The 21,241-nt window shown below is 40.1% G+C and overlaps 1 protein-coding gene across 2 annotated transcripts in view; it reads right to left on the minus strand.

The window, feature by feature from the left end:
• SKIC3 (SKI3 subunit of superkiller complex) overlaps window positions 1-21,241 on the minus strand; it is a 99,124-nt gene that overhangs the window by 68,591 nt on the left and 9,292 nt on the right. The window contains exons 3-11 of one of the 2 annotated variants that reach the window (XM_066381856.1): window positions 18,378-18,475; window positions 17,927-18,017; window positions 13,415-13,558; window positions 11,988-12,079; window positions 11,501-11,576; window positions 10,853-10,993; window positions 7,403-7,501; window positions 7,187-7,295; window positions 339-479 (exon numbers count right to left, since the gene is read on the minus strand). In XM_066381856.1, the coding sequence (XP_066237953.1) occupies window positions 339-479; window positions 7,187-7,295; window positions 7,403-7,501; window positions 10,853-10,993; window positions 11,501-11,576; window positions 11,988-12,079; window positions 13,415-13,558; window positions 17,927-18,016 (892 nt within the window). In that variant the 5' untranslated portion in view covers window position 18,017; window positions 18,378-18,475. The remainder of the gene's footprint in view (window positions 1-338; window positions 480-7,186; window positions 7,296-7,402; window positions 7,502-10,852; window positions 10,994-11,500; window positions 11,577-11,987; window positions 12,080-13,414; window positions 13,559-17,926; window positions 18,018-18,377; window positions 18,476-21,241) is intronic. The other variant, XM_066381857.1, reaches the window with a different exon arrangement.

The raw sequence follows: 21,241 nt of genomic DNA on the forward strand, positions 1-21,241 counted from the left end.
TAACCTCAGCCTATTTCATTCCTTGGCCTGAAATGCTCTTCCCACCACCACACGTATATTTGTCATTCAGATCTCAATTTCAATGTAAGAATGGAGATATTATTATCCCTATTTTATATATGAAGACACTGAGACAGAATTTAATTAACTTATCCAAGGTCTTAAAATCAGTAAGTGGCAGAGCTGGAATTCAAGCTTAAGCATAATCGCGAGCATATAAGTTCATTTTTTTTACTCCTATCTTAAATATACATTCCTTAAAGAAAGGTTCAAAGATAAATACCTATTGAATGAATAACAACTATATCCCATGTTACATGCCATCACTGTACACTTACCTTCTTTTAAGTTCCTAACAGCATCTTCAAACCTTTTGTCTTGTAATGCTTTAATGCCTAAACCAATGAGGCCTGGACCACTTTTTGAATCCATTTCCACTAGTCTGCAACAATATTGCTGTCCCTCATCAGTAAGACTTCCTGGAATTAAAAGAAAAAGTTATTAACATACATTTACCAAATATCAAAGCCTCAAACCCCATATAATTTAAATCTCAAAAGCTGTTTTAAAAAAGAAAATGAATTGGCTATTACAATTTCACCTTCAATTTCTACCAATCTGAATCAAAACTCTCTTACTCCCTAGAAACACAACTCCTGACAGACTGCCTTGGTTACATAAACTTTTTATTAGAGAACACTCATTGGGGATAAAAAGAAAAAAAGTCTATCATGAGTCTTTCCATGATTATCTATATTCAGGGTACCTAAAAACTGCACACAGGTAAGCAAACTGTGGATAGGTACTTGAAAATATTTTCCTAAAGGATAGGATGAACACAAAAACTTCTAAAATAAGGTAAACTTTCCTAACATATCCCCCTTTGCTAACATCTGGAAGCACAATTATAGAAACAAAAAGAAATGTGGGAGGATCCCACTCATGTTTGTCCTGTGTAACATACTCTTCACATATGACCAGATGGCACTTAAAGGAATTCTCTGTAGTGTCCTCAAAAACCACCTGCAATAATAACACAACTGATTCTGTGCACAGACAAGGACTATTCCAGCTTCAATCCTCAATCTTCCTCTCCTCCATACTAATTCCTGTTGAAAATACCATCTAAATGTACAGTATGATGATAGGAAATTGACCTCCTTGTTTTTCAATAGCAATCATTTATTTAATTTATCTGCTATTTTTAACACTTAAAAGACTCCAAGATTACATATTTAAAGACTTTAAAACAGCTTGACAATACTATTTATATTCCTCGGTAAGGCAAGCCAGATTTGGGGCTGATGAATGCTAAATCTCCAAGGATAAAAAATACATTCTGAGGAGGTCCAGGGCAGATGCTAAGTATTACCTGTGAGAAGTCTGTTTCCTAAAGGTTCTTACCAAAAACGTGAATTTTAAAAAATAACTAATTCATTTTTCACATCCCAAAACAACTGATCACTACTATAGAATTCTTCTTTTAAATAAACCTTGTTGGGCATGAACTGTGGTGGCAAAGTGGATAAAGTGCCCACCTGGAATGCTGAGGTCATCAGTTCAAAACTCTGGGCTTGCCCAGTCACAGCACATGGGAGAAGTAACTATGATGAGATGATGTATCCTGCCACCCCCCTCTTCTCTCTCTCCTTTCTAAAAATCAATAAATAAAATCTTTAAATAAATAAATAAATAAATCTAGTTGGGGGAGGGAAACACAGTATGTACTTATTTCTTTATTTTCACCTAGATTTTCTAATATTTCTACAACACAAAATCTTAAAACTCTTTTCTCTGCAGATTGAAGAACCAAACTTTCTTTTTTTCTCCCATTTTAGCAATAAAGCAAAATAAATCAAAAAGTTCATTTAGCATGAAAGAACATTTGTCAGATGACAACTATGAAAGCTATTCACTATTTATGTGAATCTTTATAACAGTCAATCTGAAAATCAACCAAGTCTCAAAGGAGGACAAATGAGAATGAAATACATTTGTCGCCAATGGAAGAGAATCCGGTAATTAACTGCTGTCAAGTAGCAAATTCCACAGAAATTAAGAATACTCTGGGGAAGGTAGAGAACATAGAGATTTTCAGAAGTTCCTAATACACAGGAAGTTTGGTTTACAGGAACAATAAAAGGAAAATAGGAGTCATTAAACAGTTTCCCACTGTTCTGCATTAACTATTGAACTTCCACTCCAGAATATGGACAAACTCTCTAATCAATCAGCATAATCCCCCTGCTACTTTTTTTTTTTGTATTTTTCTGAAGTGAGAAGCAGGGAGGCAGAGAGACAGACTCCTGCATGCACCCGACTGGGATCCACCCAGCATGCCCACCAGGGGGCGATGCTCTGCTCATCCGGGGCGTTGTTCCATTGCAACTGGAGCTATTCCAGCACCTGAGGCAGACGCCATGGAGCCATCCTCAGTACCTGGGCCAACTTTGCTCCAGTGGAGCCTTGGCTGCGGGAGGAGGAGAGAGAGAGAGAGAAAGGAGAGGGGGAGGGGTGGAGAAGCAGATGGGCGCTTCTCCTGTTTGCCCCGGCCAAGAATCGAACCTGGGACTTCCACACACCGGGCCAATGCTCCACCACTGAGCCAGTCAGCCAGGGTGCTACCTATTTTTTCGAGAACTTTGTCATATACATAGTGAATTCAGGTGCAAAACTTTGCAGACTATTTGCTGATTCTATTTCTTCTTATTTTTGTAGGCTTTTTGGAATATAAGGACCATAGGAATAAATTGCTTACTAAGAAAGCATTTAATCAGTTCTCAGGAAGAAATTTCAAAGTATTCTCTTGTGCCATCTGGCATTTGAGCAGGTAAAGAATGAAGAAAAGGTACAAACCACTAATAGCTAAACAGTCATAGCCAGAAAAGAGTAAACACTGGCCATTAATTTCTTAATAGCAATTTTAACAGTAGAAAAAGGAGTAGAGGAATTAGTACCAGATGCAACACAATAAAGAAAATCAGTTCACGTATGTTGGAAACACACTGGGACTCCTGCTAAAATCTAAAGGAACTGGGTGATTCAGGAATGATGCTTCCTATCAGCGAAATACACCCACTCAAGCATTTTCTTACATACAGCAAGTCTCTTAGCATACCTCATCCTCCTCTGACCTCAATGCACTGTTCATAATGTTAACTAGTCCTTTCTTCTTAAACTCTCCTGCCAGGTGACACTATTGCAATCCTCTCTTCCTCCTCCTCCTCCTCTAAAAGCTTACTTTTCTTTTGCATGCTTCCTCTTCCTCTCCCTTAAATGCAGTCAGTCAAGTCCCTCGATTGTCAAGTCCTTTTATACCTGCTAACCACTTCTCCCTACTCTTATTCCATCACTGTAATTTAAGTTCCAATTCAATAACTCTGATTCAAAAGACAGTGCTAAAGAAGGCTTCCTAATTATAAAATCAGTCGTACATCTTTCTGAAATGCACTTTGGTTGCTTCTTTGCTGCTTTGCAGGCCCCCAGCCTCCTCCCTGACCTTTCCTCTTTTCCGTTCTCTACTTCCCCTGCCCCTTCCCCTCCTCTCCCCTTCAAGCTGGCCAGAGCTGTCCAGGTACAGTTCTCATCCCTTTGTTCTTTAGGCATCATCTGAAGTCATTCACTACACTTCACTTTCACCTATTTCTGTGGACTGTATTGCTCTAATTTCAAATCCACATGTTTATGACAAAAATAAAGAATTTTTAACTTTATTTTTCTATTACAGTTTATTTTGTATTAGTTTCAAGTGTATAGCATAGTGGTTAGATAATCATATCCATTACAAAGTGGTCCCTCAAGTGCGCACCTGGCACCAAACCTAGTTATTACAATATTATCGACTATATTACTGATGCTGTACTTTACATCCCCAAGCTGGTTGATAAGTACCCATCTGTACTTCTCAATCCCCTCACCTTTCTCACCCAGTCCCCAAGCCCCTCCCTCTGGCAGCCAGCAGTCTGTTCTCTGTAGTTCTGAGGCTGTTTCTATTTTGTTTGTTCATTTATTATGTTTTTGTTTTAGCGAGAGAGCGAGAGAGAGACAGGGACAGACAGGAAGGGAGAGAGATGAGAAGCATCAATTCTTCATTACAGCAACTTAGTTGTTCATTGATTGCTTTGTCATATGTGCCTTGACTGAGAGTGGGGTTGTAGCCGAGCCAGTGACCCCTTCCTCAAGCCAGCGACCTTGGGCTTTAAGCCAGCAACCTTTGGGCTCAAGCTAGCAACCTCGGGGTTTCGAACCTGGGTCCTCTGTGTCCCAGGCCAACGCTCTATCAACTGCATCACCACCTGGTCAGTCATTCTGCTCTTTAGAGTCCACATATAAATAGAATCATATGGCATTTGTGTTTCTCTGTCTGATTTGTTTTTAAGAGCAAAGCTGTTTTAATATAAGAGTGAAGTAAGATGTGTCAGGATATCATCATCTCATCTGTTGTCATGGATAAGCTCTCAGCAGCTCAGCTGCTAAAGGGTACCACTGAAAACTTATCGATAAAAGACATGAAGAAGCAACTATAGCAAGGGAACATTAAGATTCTAAGCACTGGGAGTTTGTGAGACTATTTTCACGAGCATTTGGTCTGGGCAAGGAGGCCCTTTGTTAATCCAAAGCTCTCCAAAGACCTTTTGGGCATTGGCTCAGCAGTGGTGAAATCTGTGCAGTGGCCCCTGAAGGAGAACATACTGCCAGCCAACTAATAGTTGTTTAATATTACAGTAACATTGTAAGCACTGTAGTCCACCAGCAATGTGCTCTAGCTACAAGGAACTTTTCAGGTTTTTGTATTAGTAGCTCTCAGTTGGTTACCACCCTTACCCAAGAAGAGAACCAACCTTGTAGAAAAGGTGCATCACAACTAAACTTGGACTTGATTCTTTTCATCTACCTTTACCTTAAACAATAGTGTGATTAATCTACTGTTGGTCTGGAGCATGTCATGTCTTCAATGTCTTTAATGACTTGTTAAGAGACATTATCCCATATGCTACTGGCTTGTGAAATTCCCACAGTGAACCTGTGTTAAATAAACTGTTGGCAAAGACAAATTCAGTCTCTGAGCAAAGTTTGCCACCCAAAACAAAACACCCACATACAAATGACTTCCAAACCATACGTCTAGCTTAGTATCGACTGCTCATCTGCAAACCATTAACGGGCAATTCCCTTTGAATGCCCATTAACATCTCTCCACAATTTACCTTTCATATATACCATTACTCTATATTTGGCCAACTCTTCAGGACACTCAAAAGTTAAAATTGATTTCTCCCTCCTTACCTCTAAAAACCTCTCCTATTTTTTTATCCAGTGTTACTTTTTATTTATTTATTTCCTTAAGTGAGAAGCAGGGAGGCAGAAAGACAGACTCTCCCATGCTTCCTGACCGGGACCCACCCAATAATCACCCTATGGGACAATGCTCTACCTATCTGAGACCACTGCTCTGTTGCTCAGCATCCAAGCTATTTTAGCACGAAGCAAGGCCATGGAGCCATCCTCAGCACCTGAGGCCAACTTGCTCCAACCGAGCCATGGCTAGGGGAAGAAAAGAAAGAGATAGAGAGAAAAGAGAAGGAGAGGGGTGGAGAAGCAGATGGGCGCTTCTCCTATGTGCCCTGACCGGAAATTGAACCTGGGACTTCCACACACTGAGCTGACGCTCTACCACTGAGCCAACTGGCCAAGGCTCATTGTTGCTTTTAATTGTTATCATTTCCCAGTATCACTTACTTAAATCGAGTCTATCTTCTATACCATCTCTCCTGCACACCATATTAAAGATTTTATACTTCATAAATTGACTCGACATGACATTTGTAATGTTTTCTTTTCTCATGTCTATGAAGAGTGCTCTTGCAAGTCTAAAGACTCAGACAAAGTAAGGGGAAAAGTCCAAATTGCCAAAGGAAAATAAAATTCCGAGACCAAAGGTAACAGTTCTATATTTAATTCACTCCAGGGGGACTATAAGTACGAGTAGGACTTATAAGGGGAAGTTAAAGTGGGGAGAGCTGAGAGGAGAATGATAGCTTTCTAACAGCAATGTTCCCTCAGGTATCTCCTATAGTTGTTCAAACACTTTCCTACTATGAACATGTGATGGTCACTCATGCACAAAGCATTGCCCTGTGTTTCCTCATTTATGAAAAAGAGGAAAAAACTGATTAGAAAAGTTCTTCAATAACTTACAATCATTACTATTGTGCCAGTACTATTATTTTTATTTCAGTAACTGGTTTCTGTGAACTTTGTTCACATCAAGGGAATATAGACATGAATAAAAGTAATGTTCAAACTATCAAAAAAACAACTTATTCAGACAGATATTGAAGAAAGAGAAGAGGCTATTGTGAAAACTAATACATTTCCTCCTGTAAACTGGCTGAACACCAGCCTAGGGTTCAGCCAGATGTAGCTAGAGCACATTGCTGGTGGACTCTAGTGCTTACAATATTATTGTAATATTAAACAACTATTAGTTGGCTGGCAGGATGTTCTCCTTCACCTCCACTGCTCCAGTTCTGGGCAACTCCCAGCAAGCCAGCTATGATCACTTCTCTTCTTCCCCCCAAAAGTACACAAAGAAGCAAGAGCATAAAACAGGCACTGAGACACTCTGACTTGAATCTGCTCCTGCTCATTAAAAGAGTAGAACATTTGCAAACTTCATTCTTATACTATGGTATTTACAATAATGTACTTGTGACACAGTAACATTAATGCTGGGAAAGCTAATCTTCCACAAAATCCTCTGTGTGATATTCATAGCCCTACGTAATACAATTCAACCTACTTAAACCAAAATATATCTTCACTACTTTCACTATAGCAAATAAAACTATTTTATTATTCCCCAAAACTGCACCTAGCTCCATACCTCTACTAAGCCGTCTATTCTAGAGCACATTTTACCTCCTCCTGTTTATGTAATTTCTATGGAAAATTCCAGACCTTTTCCAATTCCCACCTTCAAAAACACTTCACTAATCAACAACTCATAATTCCTTTGTATCACTATACTTTCCTATACTTATCAGCCTTTTCATGTGCACAAAGACTACATTGTACCATCTTTTGTGTCCAAAATATTGAAACAAAACATTACCCAGTGTAGGCACTAAAACAATTTTTGATTAATAGTAACATCACTCCCACACATTCATAAAGAAAAAATTACCTGATTCAATTAAATGCAAACAAAGCACTTCTAATGGATACTGTACAGTGGGATAGATGTTTAGCATTCCTTCACAGGCCTTCTTCAATCTAGCAGTCTCATGAGGAAACTTGAAAATATAAAAGTAAAATAAACTAAGAAGTAGTAAAATATACTTCTGGACGCTTTCCTATTTAGAATAGAAAACTCACATTAGAGATGTCAAAATCAACTTACTTTAGATAAACAATGAATGAAATGTCTATAAAGTACTTGGTGATCTTCACTAGGAATCTTATCTGATAAGTCCAATGCATTCTCAAAAGCAGTTAAAAGCTGAAACAAATAAACAAAAAAGCTATCATCTCTAGCATATTTAAATGACAACTATAAAACAGTTCAACATTTAAGACTCACACAAACTACACACTCAACTAACTGTAAATACATTGTATTGTATGCCCTGATCATTTCAATGAGGAAAAACATGTATATATAAGTTCTGGAATACATTCTAACTCCAGTGGCCAGCAGACTGCAATGAATTAATATGGGATAACTATAAATTGGCAACATTAACAAAACAGTCCTGTAAGTTTGCTATTCCCTACAAAGTAGTAAACCAGAGAGGTACAGTCTCATATGACAATGTAGCTGCTACTGCTCAGATCATGCACAATATCTCTTCTGAAATCACCCGCATGTTGTTTAGAACATCTTTAATGATAGCAAATTTTATATTTTATGAACTTAAGTTATACTTTTGGTAAAATAAAGCCAGAAATATGACTAAACTATTATAAAATAATTTCTTATATAGTATCATTAACTAACTTTAAAGAAAATTACAAAAGAGGACATCCAAATAGGTTTTGAGTTAAAACAGCAATAGTAGAATCCAAGGCAAGCACTTTAAAGGACATCATTCATTTGATTACCTAAGTTCTCCATTTTAAAAGACTTCCCATGACTCAATAATGAAAACTTATAATACAGTTCACTGCCTCACATTTTCTTGATGAAGTATGGTACAAAGTCTATATAAATAAGTCAAATTTTACTGCTCTGACATAAAAAAATATTTAAAAAAAATAAAGAAAAAGCCTAACTTAAACAGTCAAGCACAAGGGTGTAAAAATAATGAAATGAATCCACATAGAAAATAGGTGACAATTTTTTTTCTGAGCACATTTAAATAAAAGTTATCATTAGCATTCAAGGTAAAAATAACCACCCTCAAAAACCCTTTTATCATATTTTTAACAGTTAGAAGTCAATTCTTAAGATGATAAGTATAATTGTTCTCTTTCATGAAGAAGTATAGCATAGATCAGTGTTTTTCCATTGCCGGTCTGTGGAACAGTCCACCAGAAACTTTGTGTCAGTCCGTGAAAGAGTTAACCACCCTGATGATGTATGATGATTTTAGACCCAACGATCTTAGCTGAATTCACTTATGCTCAGGGTGATTTCTTCGCCTTAGTGGTCCCTGAAATAAATCTGTTTTTGCCGGTCTCTAAGTGTAAACCTACTGGTATAGAGAATTCAAAAAAACCACTTCACTTATTCTGATATGTGTTTGACTTTCTAGGAAGATACAATTTAAGAGCAGTTAGTAAATCACCTAATTTTTGTCAGGGCTCATTTTTACCCACAACTAAATCTATATAGATAAACCAACACACATATGCAGATCTTATTCTCATTCTTATCCTCAGCACTTAGGGTACTGCCTGGCATATAGTAAGCTCTTGATAAACACTTTCTGACTAAAGAAACAAATTAATGAGCAAGCAATTGAACAATATACAATGAAATGAGATTCCCATTCTATATAGAGCTTATCATTGCTTACATTTAAAATTTCCATTCAATTTAAAAAGTATATATTGAATGGCTACATACTATAGTAAGAAACTAAGTTTGTTTTTAAATTTAAAAACATAGGCCCTGGCCGGTTGGCTCAGCGGTAGAGCATCGGCCTGGCGTGCGGGGGACCCGGGTTCGATTCCCGGCCAGGGCACATAGGAGAAGCGCCCATTTGCTTCTCCACCCTCCCCTCCTTCCTCTCTGTCTCTCTCTTCCCCTCCCGCAGCCAAGGCTCCATTGGAGCAAAGATGGCCCGGGCGCTGGGGATGGCTCCTTGGCCTCTGCCCCAGGCGCTAGAGTGGCTCTGGTCATGGCAGAGCGACGCCCCGGAGGGGCAGAGCATCGCCCCCTGGTGGGCAGAGTGTCGCCCCTGGTGGGCGTGCCGGGTGGATCCCGGTCGGACGCATGCGGGAGTCTGTCTGACTGTCTCTCCCTGTTTCCAGCTTCAGAAAAATACAAAAAAAAAAAAAAAAAACCATAAAAAAATACTCTGGCTGGTTGGCTCAGTGGTAGAGCATTGGCCTGGCCTGCAGGAATCCCGGGTTAGATTCCTGGCCAGGGCACGCAGGAGAAGTGCCCATCTGCTTCTCCACCCCTCCCCCTCTCCTTCCTCTCTGTCTCTCTCTTCCCCTCCTGCAGCCGAGACTCCGTTGGAGCAAAGTTGGCCCGGGCGCTGAGGATGGCTCTGTGGCCTCTGCCTCAGGTGCTAGAATGGCTCTGGTTGCAACAGAGCAACGCCCCAGATGGGCAGAGCATCGCCCCCTGGTGGGTGTACCAGGTGGATCCCAGGCGGGCGCATGCGGGAGTCTGTCTGACTGCCTCCCCATTTCCAACTTCAGAAAAAAAAATACCAAAAAAATTAATTAATTAATTAAATAAAATAATAGAATGCTGAAGATATTTCCCAATTATGGTTCAAACCCATTTTTTAAAGTCTTTCAAAAATTATTTTCGGCCCTGGCCAGTTGGCTCAGCGGTAGAGCATCGCCCTGGCGTGCGGGGGACCCGGGTTCGATTCCCGGCCAGGGCACATAGGAGAAGCGCCCATTTGCTTCTCCACCCCCACCCCCTCCTTCCTCTCTCTCTCTTCCCCTCCCGCAGCCAAGGCTCCATTGGAGCAAAGATGGCCCGAGCGCTGGGGATGGCTCCTTGGCCTCTGCCCCAGGCGCTGGAGTGGCTCTGGTCACGGCAGAGCGACGCCCCGGAGGGGCAGAGCATCACCCCCTGGTGGGCAGAGCGTCGCCCCTGGTGGGCGTGCCGGGTGGATCCCGGTCGGGCGCATGCGGGAGTCTGTCTGACTGTCTCTCCCCGTTTCCAGCTTCAGAAAAATACAAAAAAAAAAAAAATTATTTTCAATTATTTCAACATTTGCACATTAAAAGGACTATTTCTATAATCAGTACTCAAAATACAACTATAAGTACTCTAAATAAAATACTCTAGTTGAATCATTCAACCTCACAGTAATTTAGTATTCTCAGTTCATAAATATAAAGAAATATGCCTTTTAGGCACAACTTTTTAGAAATTATATCAGTTTTGTGAAAGCCAATTTCAGTCCTTTTTTCTTACAGTGAAAAAGTAACTGATCCCTCTTATGCATACAATGGAGTAATTCTGCTACACTGAATACCAATTCCACTCTGTCCAGACTTAGTACAAGACTGTAGCCAACAATTCCGTCTTTAAGAGGAAAAGCCTCAGAATTAAAACTGGTCATTTACAAAATATCTAGTCTGATATACAGTACTTTTTTCTATTCTAAATACATCACTTTGCTTCCACTTTCTAAATTCAGGGGAATAAGCAGGTCAATACCAATTGCTGGGTCTCATTACTCTGATGCTCAGTGCTCTCAGCCAGCAGCTGAGTCAACTTCCTCCACAGCTGATGGAGCTCCTGGCGGTCTGCACCTCCTTCCTGCCGCACCTTTATCAGCTTGTGCCATGTTCGGGCCACCTACCAAGAAAATTCAAAATAGTTATTTTATCTTAAATACTAAAAATGTCAATAAAGTCTGCAAATAAAAATATTTTCATCTGCTAATACATAAAAACAGCAAAAGCATAGAATTCTATTATGAACTCTATGAGAAATAAGCTGATGGGTAAATCTACAGAGCACTTCGATCAGAGGGATGACTGAGCTACCAGAACAGACATAGGAATCCCGTTCCACCCTCATGACAGCATCAGCTATGGGACAGCACAAATAGGCCACTACATTCTACAGACGGTGCTTTTACTTATTTATTTCTGCAGTTTCAAAAGGGTTTGGAAGTTATAATATCTGAACTTTGAATTTTAATTTACAGTTTTCAAATCACCATGATTTGTATTATCCCTCTAAACTTTTTAACACCTCTTTCCATAACAATTTTTAAAATTTTCCCTTAAGCTAAATGAAAACTTTCTTCTAATACTGATTTTATTAAAAGTATACTACCCCAGAAAACCATTGACCAACCTCTACGTGTTTCTTTTCTTGGTAATAGAGATCCACAAGTTTCCTACAGACATCACACCACTTCTGTTTGTCAACACTTAGAATAAAAAAATAAAAAATAAAGTGATTTTTGAATCTAATAAAAACAATTGAAAATATAAAACACCAAAATTAAAATATCTCAATACATAATATTGTCAGGTACTATTTTAAATCAGAACATACTACATCTTTCATACTACAGTAAAATTTTATAAAATAAGACTCTCCCGAAAAGGCTTGAGAAATATTATCTTCCATTACACTGACTGAAAATATTATCAAAATTAGTCAATCCTTTTACTATCAGTATTTTGATTCCATTATAATCACAATCAAGAGATTCTGTTGTAAGAATTTGAAAGAAAAATAATTTCCAGTAAATGTTTGGAGTACTTCTTTATCATTTTTAATCAGTTCTTCTAATTCATGCTTTTAAAAAAACTGGCCTTTCACACGTATTGATTACCTTTCATAAAGATCCAGGAGCTTTTGGTAAACACCAGGTAAGTCATCCTTAGCATTTATCTCATTACATTTCTCATATAGGTTTGCTAACCCCTAAAAGAGGAAGAAGTACAAGTCATTCTTTCCAAAGGCATTTAATGCTCTTGCATGTATATATTTTCTAAAAGTGACAATCTATAAAGATTATTCATGACAATGATAATTACTAAATGATATCTGTCTGGGATTTTCCTCCAAATTTGGGGTGGAAAGGAGTAGGTGAAAGTTTAGATTTTAAAAAATTGACTATCAGAGGATTTTTATTATAGCTGGATGATGGTCAAGATGGACCCATACCACACTTTCTTTTGAAAATATATATAAAGTGTTTCACAAGAAGAAAAATATTTTTAATGGTAATTATATAGTCTTAACCCCTAAGGTATTAGCATATAATATAACTACTTTTATATGGTGATACTAAAAAAAAAATCCAAGTAGTCTGTAAAAATTGTCATTTTTGCTTCAGTAAAGATCAGGTATCCTGAACCAAACAGTACAGAATAAATGCAAGAATCTCTCTAAACTAGCAATCTCCAATGGGTGTGCCGCCAGAGGTGCAGCAATGTGCCACAGAATTTCTAAAACACGCGATACCGGACTGTGAAGTTGAGGCACTGACCTCTTTTCCCTTAGACTGTCAAATAAAAAAATAACAACAGCAAACACAACAACAGCTGTCCAGTGTGAAGAAATCAAAATTATACTTGTTTTTTTATGTAGATCAGAAAAAAAAAAAAAAAAGTATGTTTTGGTGAGCTGCCGAATTTTAGTGGTTTGTGTGCCATGAGATGGAAAAGTCTGAAAACCACTGCTCTACGTGTTACCAAACACCGCATTTATGTTCTTGCTCATGTAAGCCTGAGAAAAAGAGGTTCACGTTCTACTACTGCCTTTTAAAAAGTTTCCAAGATGTGACTAAGATATGAAACAAAGTTATTAAATACGAGAAAGTTGGAGAAGCCAACTAAAAAACAGAAAGAGCGTTAAATACAAAAAAATTTCACCTAAAAAACAGATAATTGCAAATTTTCTTATGATTTTATTTTTCAGAAAACATATTAATAAACATTTCCCTCAGGTAAACATAAAGAATATTCTCAGTAAATCTTTCATATGTACATATAATTAAGTGGGAGACTTACATAATCATGTTTTAGTTCCATTCCTCATGTTTGAAGGAATTCATTGGATTGGATTGTTAAATAATGGTAAATAGCATCGTTGGCACCACTTCTTTAAAAAGCAACTTTCAGGATTAAAAGACTAATAAATCTAAATTATTTCTCATACACAGTAGACAGAGGTTTAAAGTTTTTAAAAATAAAGCTGTTACTTGTAATTCTAAACAGTGGGGCAAGGGGCAAACTCTTTCCTATAAGGACATACCTGCCAAGCTAGTAACTGGTCCGGCTCCAGCTCCACAGCCTTCTTATAGGCACCCTGGGCCTGGCTGGGCTGCTCTAGCTCGGCGGCAGCAACACCAATAAAAACCCAGGCATTGTAATTATTTTTCTCTTGTTTTAACACTGTCTGGTTAAAAAAATTAAGAGAGGGTCATTAAATTTTGAAAGTAATGGAAAACACAGTTTACTTGAAGGTCAGAAAATCTGAATCTACCACTAATTGGACAATCTTAAAAATGCTACTTGACCTCTCTGGTCTTCAGTTTCCTCAGTGAGAGAGGGCGTCAGACTGGATTAGTAATTTCGAGGGGTCTGAAATATGAGGTATATTTTTTAAAAGCTGCCCAAGTAATACTGATGCTTCCACCAAATGCCTTTCCCTATCCCCTGAAAATAATGGATATAAAAAGAAAAATAAGAATGTTCTTACTACTTAACCATCCTGCCTGTCTCCACTCTACAGTACTTCTTGTTAACTCACAAAACTCTTTTCCACATGGTGTCACTTTATCCAATTCCCATATTTTCATTCACTATAACATTTCCCCATATTAGACAGATAGATATTTTCATTGAAATTATAGGCTAAGAAAGTAGATTGACCCCAGTCTGACTGTACGAACTACATTCCAATAAATAGTGGCAATGAGTGGTTAAACAATACCTGTCAGCTAGAACAAAAATTTTATACAGAGCTATTACTTTCAGAAAATAATAGCTACTTACTAAGATAAAATAGTTTTAAACAGAAAGCAAAGATGTTCTAGTAAAACAAAACTAGTAGCTAAGATGAAATCAGAGCTCCATTTTAGATATTGCAGAGGAAATAAGAACATATCTATGAGTTGAACAAGTCAAATTATTAGGCTTATGTGTATCCACACAAGACTCCTAGCAATCTGTCACCAATTTACAGCAGAAATCCCATTCTAGCCAACAATGTTGCCTCTCAAAAACCAGCAACAATGAGGTAACTACCAAAGTTAAGCTCTACACACTGGGGCCTTATTCATGCTTGTGGCCTCCACAGCTACAACAATGACTGGCATGTAACTGCTGAACAAACAATAAATGTCACAGTCAACCAGCAATCATTACCTACCTACTGTCTGCCTAATGACCAGGTTTCTAAAATTTGAAATAGACTTTAAAGAAATAATTATAACAATTAGATGAAAAGAGGTATGACATGCTGAGAAAACAGAAAGTGTGGAAAAGGTGAAGGGATTAAGAAGCCAATTACCGGCCCTGGCCGGTTGGCTCGGTGGTGGAGCGTCGGCCTGGCGTGCAGGAGTCCCGGGTTCGATTCCCGGCCGGGGCACACAGGAGAGGCGCCCATCTGCTTCTCCACCCCCGCCCTCCTTCCTCTCTGTCTTTCTCCTCCCCTCCCGCAGCAGAGGCTCCATTGGAGCAAAGATGGCCCGGGTGCTAGAGTGGCTCTGGTCGCGACAGAGCACCCGGATGGGCAGAGCATCGCCCCCTGGTGGGCGTGCCGGGTGGATCCTGGTTGGGTGCATGCGGGAGTCTGTCTGACTGCCCCCTGTTTCCAGCTTCAGAAAAAATAAATAAATAAATAAATAAATAAATAAATAAATAAATAAATAAAAAGCCAATTACCAGTTATAAAATAGTCATGGGGATGTAAAGTATTGCAAAGGGAATACAGTCAATAATATTTTTTTTTAAGTACCAAACTTCAAAGTCCATCTACACAAGTCAAGAAGGCTCCCTAAAAGGAGGCTTCTAACTAGTTATAAAGGCACACAGCAGACAAGGTGGTAATCTGGCAAGACATAGCAAATACACAGAGATACATTTCTTTATTAAAAATTTTATTTAGTCTCCATCAACATTCTAGATTACTACACATAAGTAATCACCTTTACTTCCTGCCCATCTCTGCTTTCTGGTTGGGTCTCTCCAGTATAAATGACGAACTGCTTGGTGGAACTCACACTGACTCAGAGAGAAGATGACTGGTGCTGCTCTAACAGCAGAAACAGGCACGTGTCAGTGGACTGCCCTGGGGCAGAAGGCAGCAGTCCCTCTCCAGCCTCTCCCCCCGGCAGCTCCCTCACAGCCTGAACAGACTGCCCAGCCTTCTTCTAACCAGGGTTTGTTCTGTCCTGGCCTCCACCCCTGCTGGGCTCAGTCACCACTGGAAACCTAAACCTCACAAGGGCATCCTTTGCCCCTAAAGCATCACACCCTGCAATGATGTGTATTTTCCTCAGTCTTTCCCAATTCCCTCCCTCCCAGTCTCAAACTCTCCACTGTGCCCTCTGGAACTCCCAATCTGGACCAGCCAAGTGTCCTCTACATTTTCAACCCTTATTTTTTTTTTATTTATTCATTTTTAGAGAGGAGAGAGAGACAGAGAGGGAGAGAGAGGAGAGACAGACAGAGAGAGAGAAGGGGGGAGGAGCTGGAAGCATCAACTCCCATATGTGCCTTGACCAGGCAAGCCCAGGGTTTCGAACCGGCAACCTCAGCATTTCCAGGTTGACGCTTTATCCACTGCGCCACCACAGGTCAGGCTTTCAACCCTTCTTTTAACTGTACCAAGTTCTGCCTCAACTGAAACGTGGTTACTAACCTACAGAGTTACATGCTGCCGCTGAGTTCTTCACTCTTACATCCCACATGATCACAGGACCGGGAGCTGAGGAGAAGCTCTTCCTACTCACGTGGTCACCTGCATTCCTCCTCTGCTCCTCCCTCCTTCAAAAACTGCAGTACCACTGAAGCTCAAGCCATTCAGCTACACTACGACAAATATCCTTCCTGTTACCGTCTACCAACCTCCTAAGAATCTCCCTTTTCTGCAGTGAAAATGTGCATCCTTCCTCTCCACCTCAATTCCTGTATTCATTCTAATATCCATGTTGACCACTTAACACGGCCTCTCAGTTACTCACCCTCAGTACTACTCAGCCATCCAAAATCTGGAGGTCTGTATGCCCCCTCCTAGTCTCCCTCGGTAACACAATTCTTTAACCTCTGACGTGTCTAATTTTTTACCCCATTGCCTTTTTTCTCTATCATCCCATCTCTCAATTCTTGTTCCTTCATGGCCCATCACTGTCATCACTACCTTGCAAACACCCGCAACAACTCTGCCTCTTTCCCCTCACCTTCCTCACTGTCCATAGCTGAATTCCATCATGCCAGATCTCCAAGTCTGAGAAGGTGAGCAAGGGAGAAATTACACAGATGAGTTCAGATTTTACCTTAAATAACCTGGTCTTCCAATAAGCATCTACCAGGGCATGATAATCCTTTCAATCCTTAAGAGTATGTTTGTTTTCCCACTATGAATAAAAACTGTTATACCTCTCTTTTTCCAAATTTATTTTTTATGCAACTATAGTTGATACACAATCTTATGTTGGATGTAACAGTTTCAGGTGTACAATACAGTGGTTTGATATTTTTATACCTTACAATGTGATTACCCCCCAACTCTAGTAATCATCTCACAGTGTAAACCTATCACAGCATTACTGACAATATTGATTTCATACTTCTTTTGTCTCAAACCTCCTATACAATCCTTCTTCCACTCTCACTTTACACACCACTAAGAAACCAGAAGCCATCAGAGTATCACTCTCCTCTTCCCATCCTCAACTCTCCAAACCTGACAACGTACAGATCTGCATCCATCTTCCCTCCTTTCTAGATGGAGAGAGTATCAACAACCTCCTCAGAAGCGCTGGGTCCCACTCACTTCCCGAGGGCTTCCTGCTGCTACAACCCTCTCTCCTGCACACGCAGTTTCAGCCTGTGGACTGGAACATCCCCATCAGCACACATAGGCACTTTAGTGTCTTGGAATTAAAATGGCAACATACCATTAAGCAATGAAAGCTGTAAGATACAGTAGTGTCCTATAGTAAACACATCAAAAGATACCCAAGAGATATTCAGATTTTAAGAACTTGGCTTTGGCCTGACCAGGCGGTGGCGCAGTGGATAGAGCGTCGGACTGGGATGTGGAGGACCCACGTTGGATACTTGGAGGTCGCCAGCTTGAGCGCTGGCTCATCTGATTTGAGCAAAGCTCACCAGCTTGGACCCAAGGTCGCAGGCTTGAACAAGGGGTTACTCGGTCTGCTGTAGCCTCACAGTCAAGGCACATATGAGAAAGTAATCAATGAACAACTAAGGAGCCACAACGAAAAACTAATGATTGATGCTTCTCATCTCTCTCCGTTCCTGTCTGTCTGTCCCTGTCTATCCCTCTATCTCTGTGTCTCTGTAAAAAAAAACACAAAAAACAAAAAAAGAACTTGGCTTTGGTAACTTACTAATACAGAGAAAGACAAAATTAAGTGTGGTAGAAATAGCTTATCCTAGCACAACCACTCTAATGGTTCTATTAAATAACCTTACCACTTTTGTTATATTTAAACAGTAAATGACTCACATATTATGAACTGATGTTATAAGGAAATAACATAGTTTTATTACAGAAGAACAAAATATTGGTTACCTTACAATGTTTCAAAGCTTCTTTGTATTCCTTATTTCTGATTGCGTCTCTAGCACTTTTCAGAGCAGTCTTCACTTCCTTGTTAGACATTCTGTCAAAATAAAAAGCCTAAATAAATATACAATAACAATCTGCATAACTCTAAGAGTTCCAGCAAACTTAACCACTTGAAAAAGGCACATGTGATTTCTTCCACCTGGAACACTCTTTCCCCCTTAATATACACATATCTTATCCCTCACCTTTTTAGATTTTTCCTCAAATGTCTCTTCCTCAGTGAAACCTTCACTGGCCATCCTATTTAAAATGTCAACACTGCCTTCTTTACTCCAACCACCCAATATTCCCTTAACCCCCTCTCTCTAATACTCATTTACTTTTCTTCAAAGCACTTATCACCATCTCATACACTTATATCTTATACACTGTATATTTTACTTATTTATCTTACCTATTAATCTGTTCTCAACCCCATCAGAATGTAAATTACATGTATGCAGGGGGTTTGTCTGTTGTTACTCCTTTTTCCTGCTGTTCTACAGTCAGCACCTAGTACCTGACAAATTGTATATATTATTGTGTTTGAAACTGAGTTGTATTTGAATTATACTCTCTCTCCATATAATAGACTAAAACAGATGACCAGGACCCAAAACACATACCAATTTCAATTCAACTCCACATTAGTATAAAGATTTAGTAGAATAAGCCCAAGTCATAGAGTATGAACAGTAACACAAATTTCAGTAACTATGATATAAAAGTTTAAGACAGCACTCTGTTTTTAAGCTAGTTTGTGTAACATAAAAATCAGGGTACTGGCCCTGGCCGGTTGGCTCAGCAGTAGAGCATCGGCCTGGCGTGCGGGGGACCCTGGTTCGATTCCCGGCCAGGGCACATAGGAGAAGCGCCCATTTGCTTCTCCACCCCCCCCCCCTTCCTCTCTGTCTCTCTCTTCCCCTCCCGCAGCCAAGGCTCCATTGGAGCAAAGATGGCCCGGGCGCTGGGGATGGCTCCTTGGCCTCTGCCCCAGGCGCTAGAGTGGCTCTGGTCGCGGCACAACGACACCCCAGAGGGGCAGAGCATCGCCCCCTGGTGGGCGTGCCGGGTGGATCCCGGTCGGGCGCATGCGGGAGTCTGTCTGTCTCTCCCCGTTTCCAGCTTCAGAAAAAAAAAACAAAAAAACAGGATACTAACTTTCTTCACAGCAAAGGTTACTGTAAGATTATAGTAATATAGTACTCTTTGTAATATAATCTTTGAAATGAAATAAATGCAATGTTTTCACCAGAGGTCCCCAAACTACTGCCCGCGGGCTGCATGTGGCCCCGAGGCCATTTATCCAACCTCCCCCCCCCCCCCCTGCACTTCCAGAAGGGGCACCTCTTTCATTGGTGGTCAGTGAGAGGAGCACAGGATGCATCCTCATCCTGTGCTCCTGAAGTACTGTATGTGGCCGCGGCGCTCACATACACTACTACTTCCGGTGACGCAGGACGCACGCCTCACGGCTCCTGAAGCGCGTCATATGATGCACATCTGGTCTGCGGCTGCAGCGCTCTACATTGAAATACTGGTCAGTTTGTTGATTTAAATTTACTTGTTCTTTATTTTAAATATTGTATTTGTTCCTGTTTTGTTTTATTACTTTAAAATAAGATATGTGCAGTGTGCATAGGGATTTGTTCATAGGTTTTTTTTCTTGTTTTTGTTTTTTTGTATTTTTCTGAAGTTGGAAACAGGGAGGCAGTCAGACAGACTCCCGCATGCGCTCGACCGGGATCCACCCGGCACGCCCACCAGGGGGCGAAGCTCCGCCCATCTGGGGAATTGCTCTGTTGCAACCAGAGCCATTTTAGCGCCTGAGGCAGAGGCCACAGAGCCATCCTCAGCGCCCGGGGCCAACTTTGCTTCAATGGAGCCTTGGCTGCAGGAGGGGAAGAGAGAGACAGAGAAGAAGGAGAGGGGGAGGGGTGGAGAAGCAGATGGGCACCTCTCCTGTGTGCCCTGGCCGGGAATCGAACCCCGGACTCCTGCATGCCAGACCGACGCTCTACCACTGAGCCAACTGGCCAGGGGCTGTTCATAGTTTTTTTTATAGTCCAGCCCTCCAACAGTCTGAGGGACAGTGAACTGGCCCCCTGTGTAAAAAGTTTGGGGACCCCTGGTTTACGCTTAAAGGTAATGAATATGCAAGAGGATTCTACACTAACTTCAGCCATAAAAAGATGTATCAATTGGTAGACAAAGTATATCTTCATTTAATACTAAGATATAACATTTCATTTTAAGTAAATTAACATATCTTAAGATTTCACAACTTATTCTGGTTTACCAGTAAACAAGTCAAATTCAATCACAACTTGATGTAAAAAAAAGAAATATTTGTATTTTTGCCAACTCCATTGAACTCTAATATCATCAGGAAGATAAAACAAAGCTGCATAAATATTAAGTTGGTATAGCCTGCAGTTGTCCAGGCAGCATAATGAACTAAGACGATGGCTTGCTGACATGGCACACCAATAGTCCTTTATACGCAAAGGAGACTGAGGTAGAAATACAAGATCAAAGAAGTTATAGAATTTTCAAAAATCCTTTCAGCTTAAAGAATGTTAGGTTTTGAATAATATAATATAAAAATTAAGATATCTGCCTGACCGGGTGGTGGCGCAGTGGATAGAGCGTCGGACTGGGATGCAGAGGACCCAGATTTGAGACCCGAGGTCGCCAGCGTTGCCAGCTTGAGCGCGGGCTCATCTGGTTTGAGCAAAGCTCACCAGCTTGGACCCAAGGTCACTGGCTCAAGCAGGGAGTTACTCGGTCTGCTGAAGGCCCACGGTCAAGGCACATATGAGAAAGCAATCAATGAACAACTAAGGTGTCGCAACAAAAGACTGATGATTGATGCTTCTCATCTCTCTCCGTTCCTATCTGTCCCTATCTATCCCTCTCTCTGTCTCTATAATAATAATAATAATAAAAAATTAAGATATCATAAAATTAATTTATCTGCAGCTAGAACCAGATTCAGAATCCCTAAATTGGCATAACAGTTCAAAAAGGACTTTTTGGCTAGTTATAATTACAAAACTAAAGTAATATATTTCATATGCTCTTAGTTTAGAAACTGCTCTTTTAATTGAAATTATCTTGGTTAAAATTTATAGCTGAAAATTTCTCAGGGATTTTTCCTGAAGTTAAAAATCTTGACTGGAGTAGACAATAAGTTTCGATGCTAAGTGCACATTAAGTTTTTAAACACCAGTTATCTTTTGAGGGTAAACATGCAAACTAAAAAGAAAAGAACATCAA

This window comes from Saccopteryx leptura, chromosome 4 (assembly GCF_036850995.1).
Source record: "Saccopteryx leptura isolate mSacLep1 chromosome 4, mSacLep1_pri_phased_curated, whole genome shotgun sequence".
Taxonomy (NCBI): domain Eukaryota; kingdom Metazoa; phylum Chordata; class Mammalia; order Chiroptera; family Emballonuridae; genus Saccopteryx; species Saccopteryx leptura.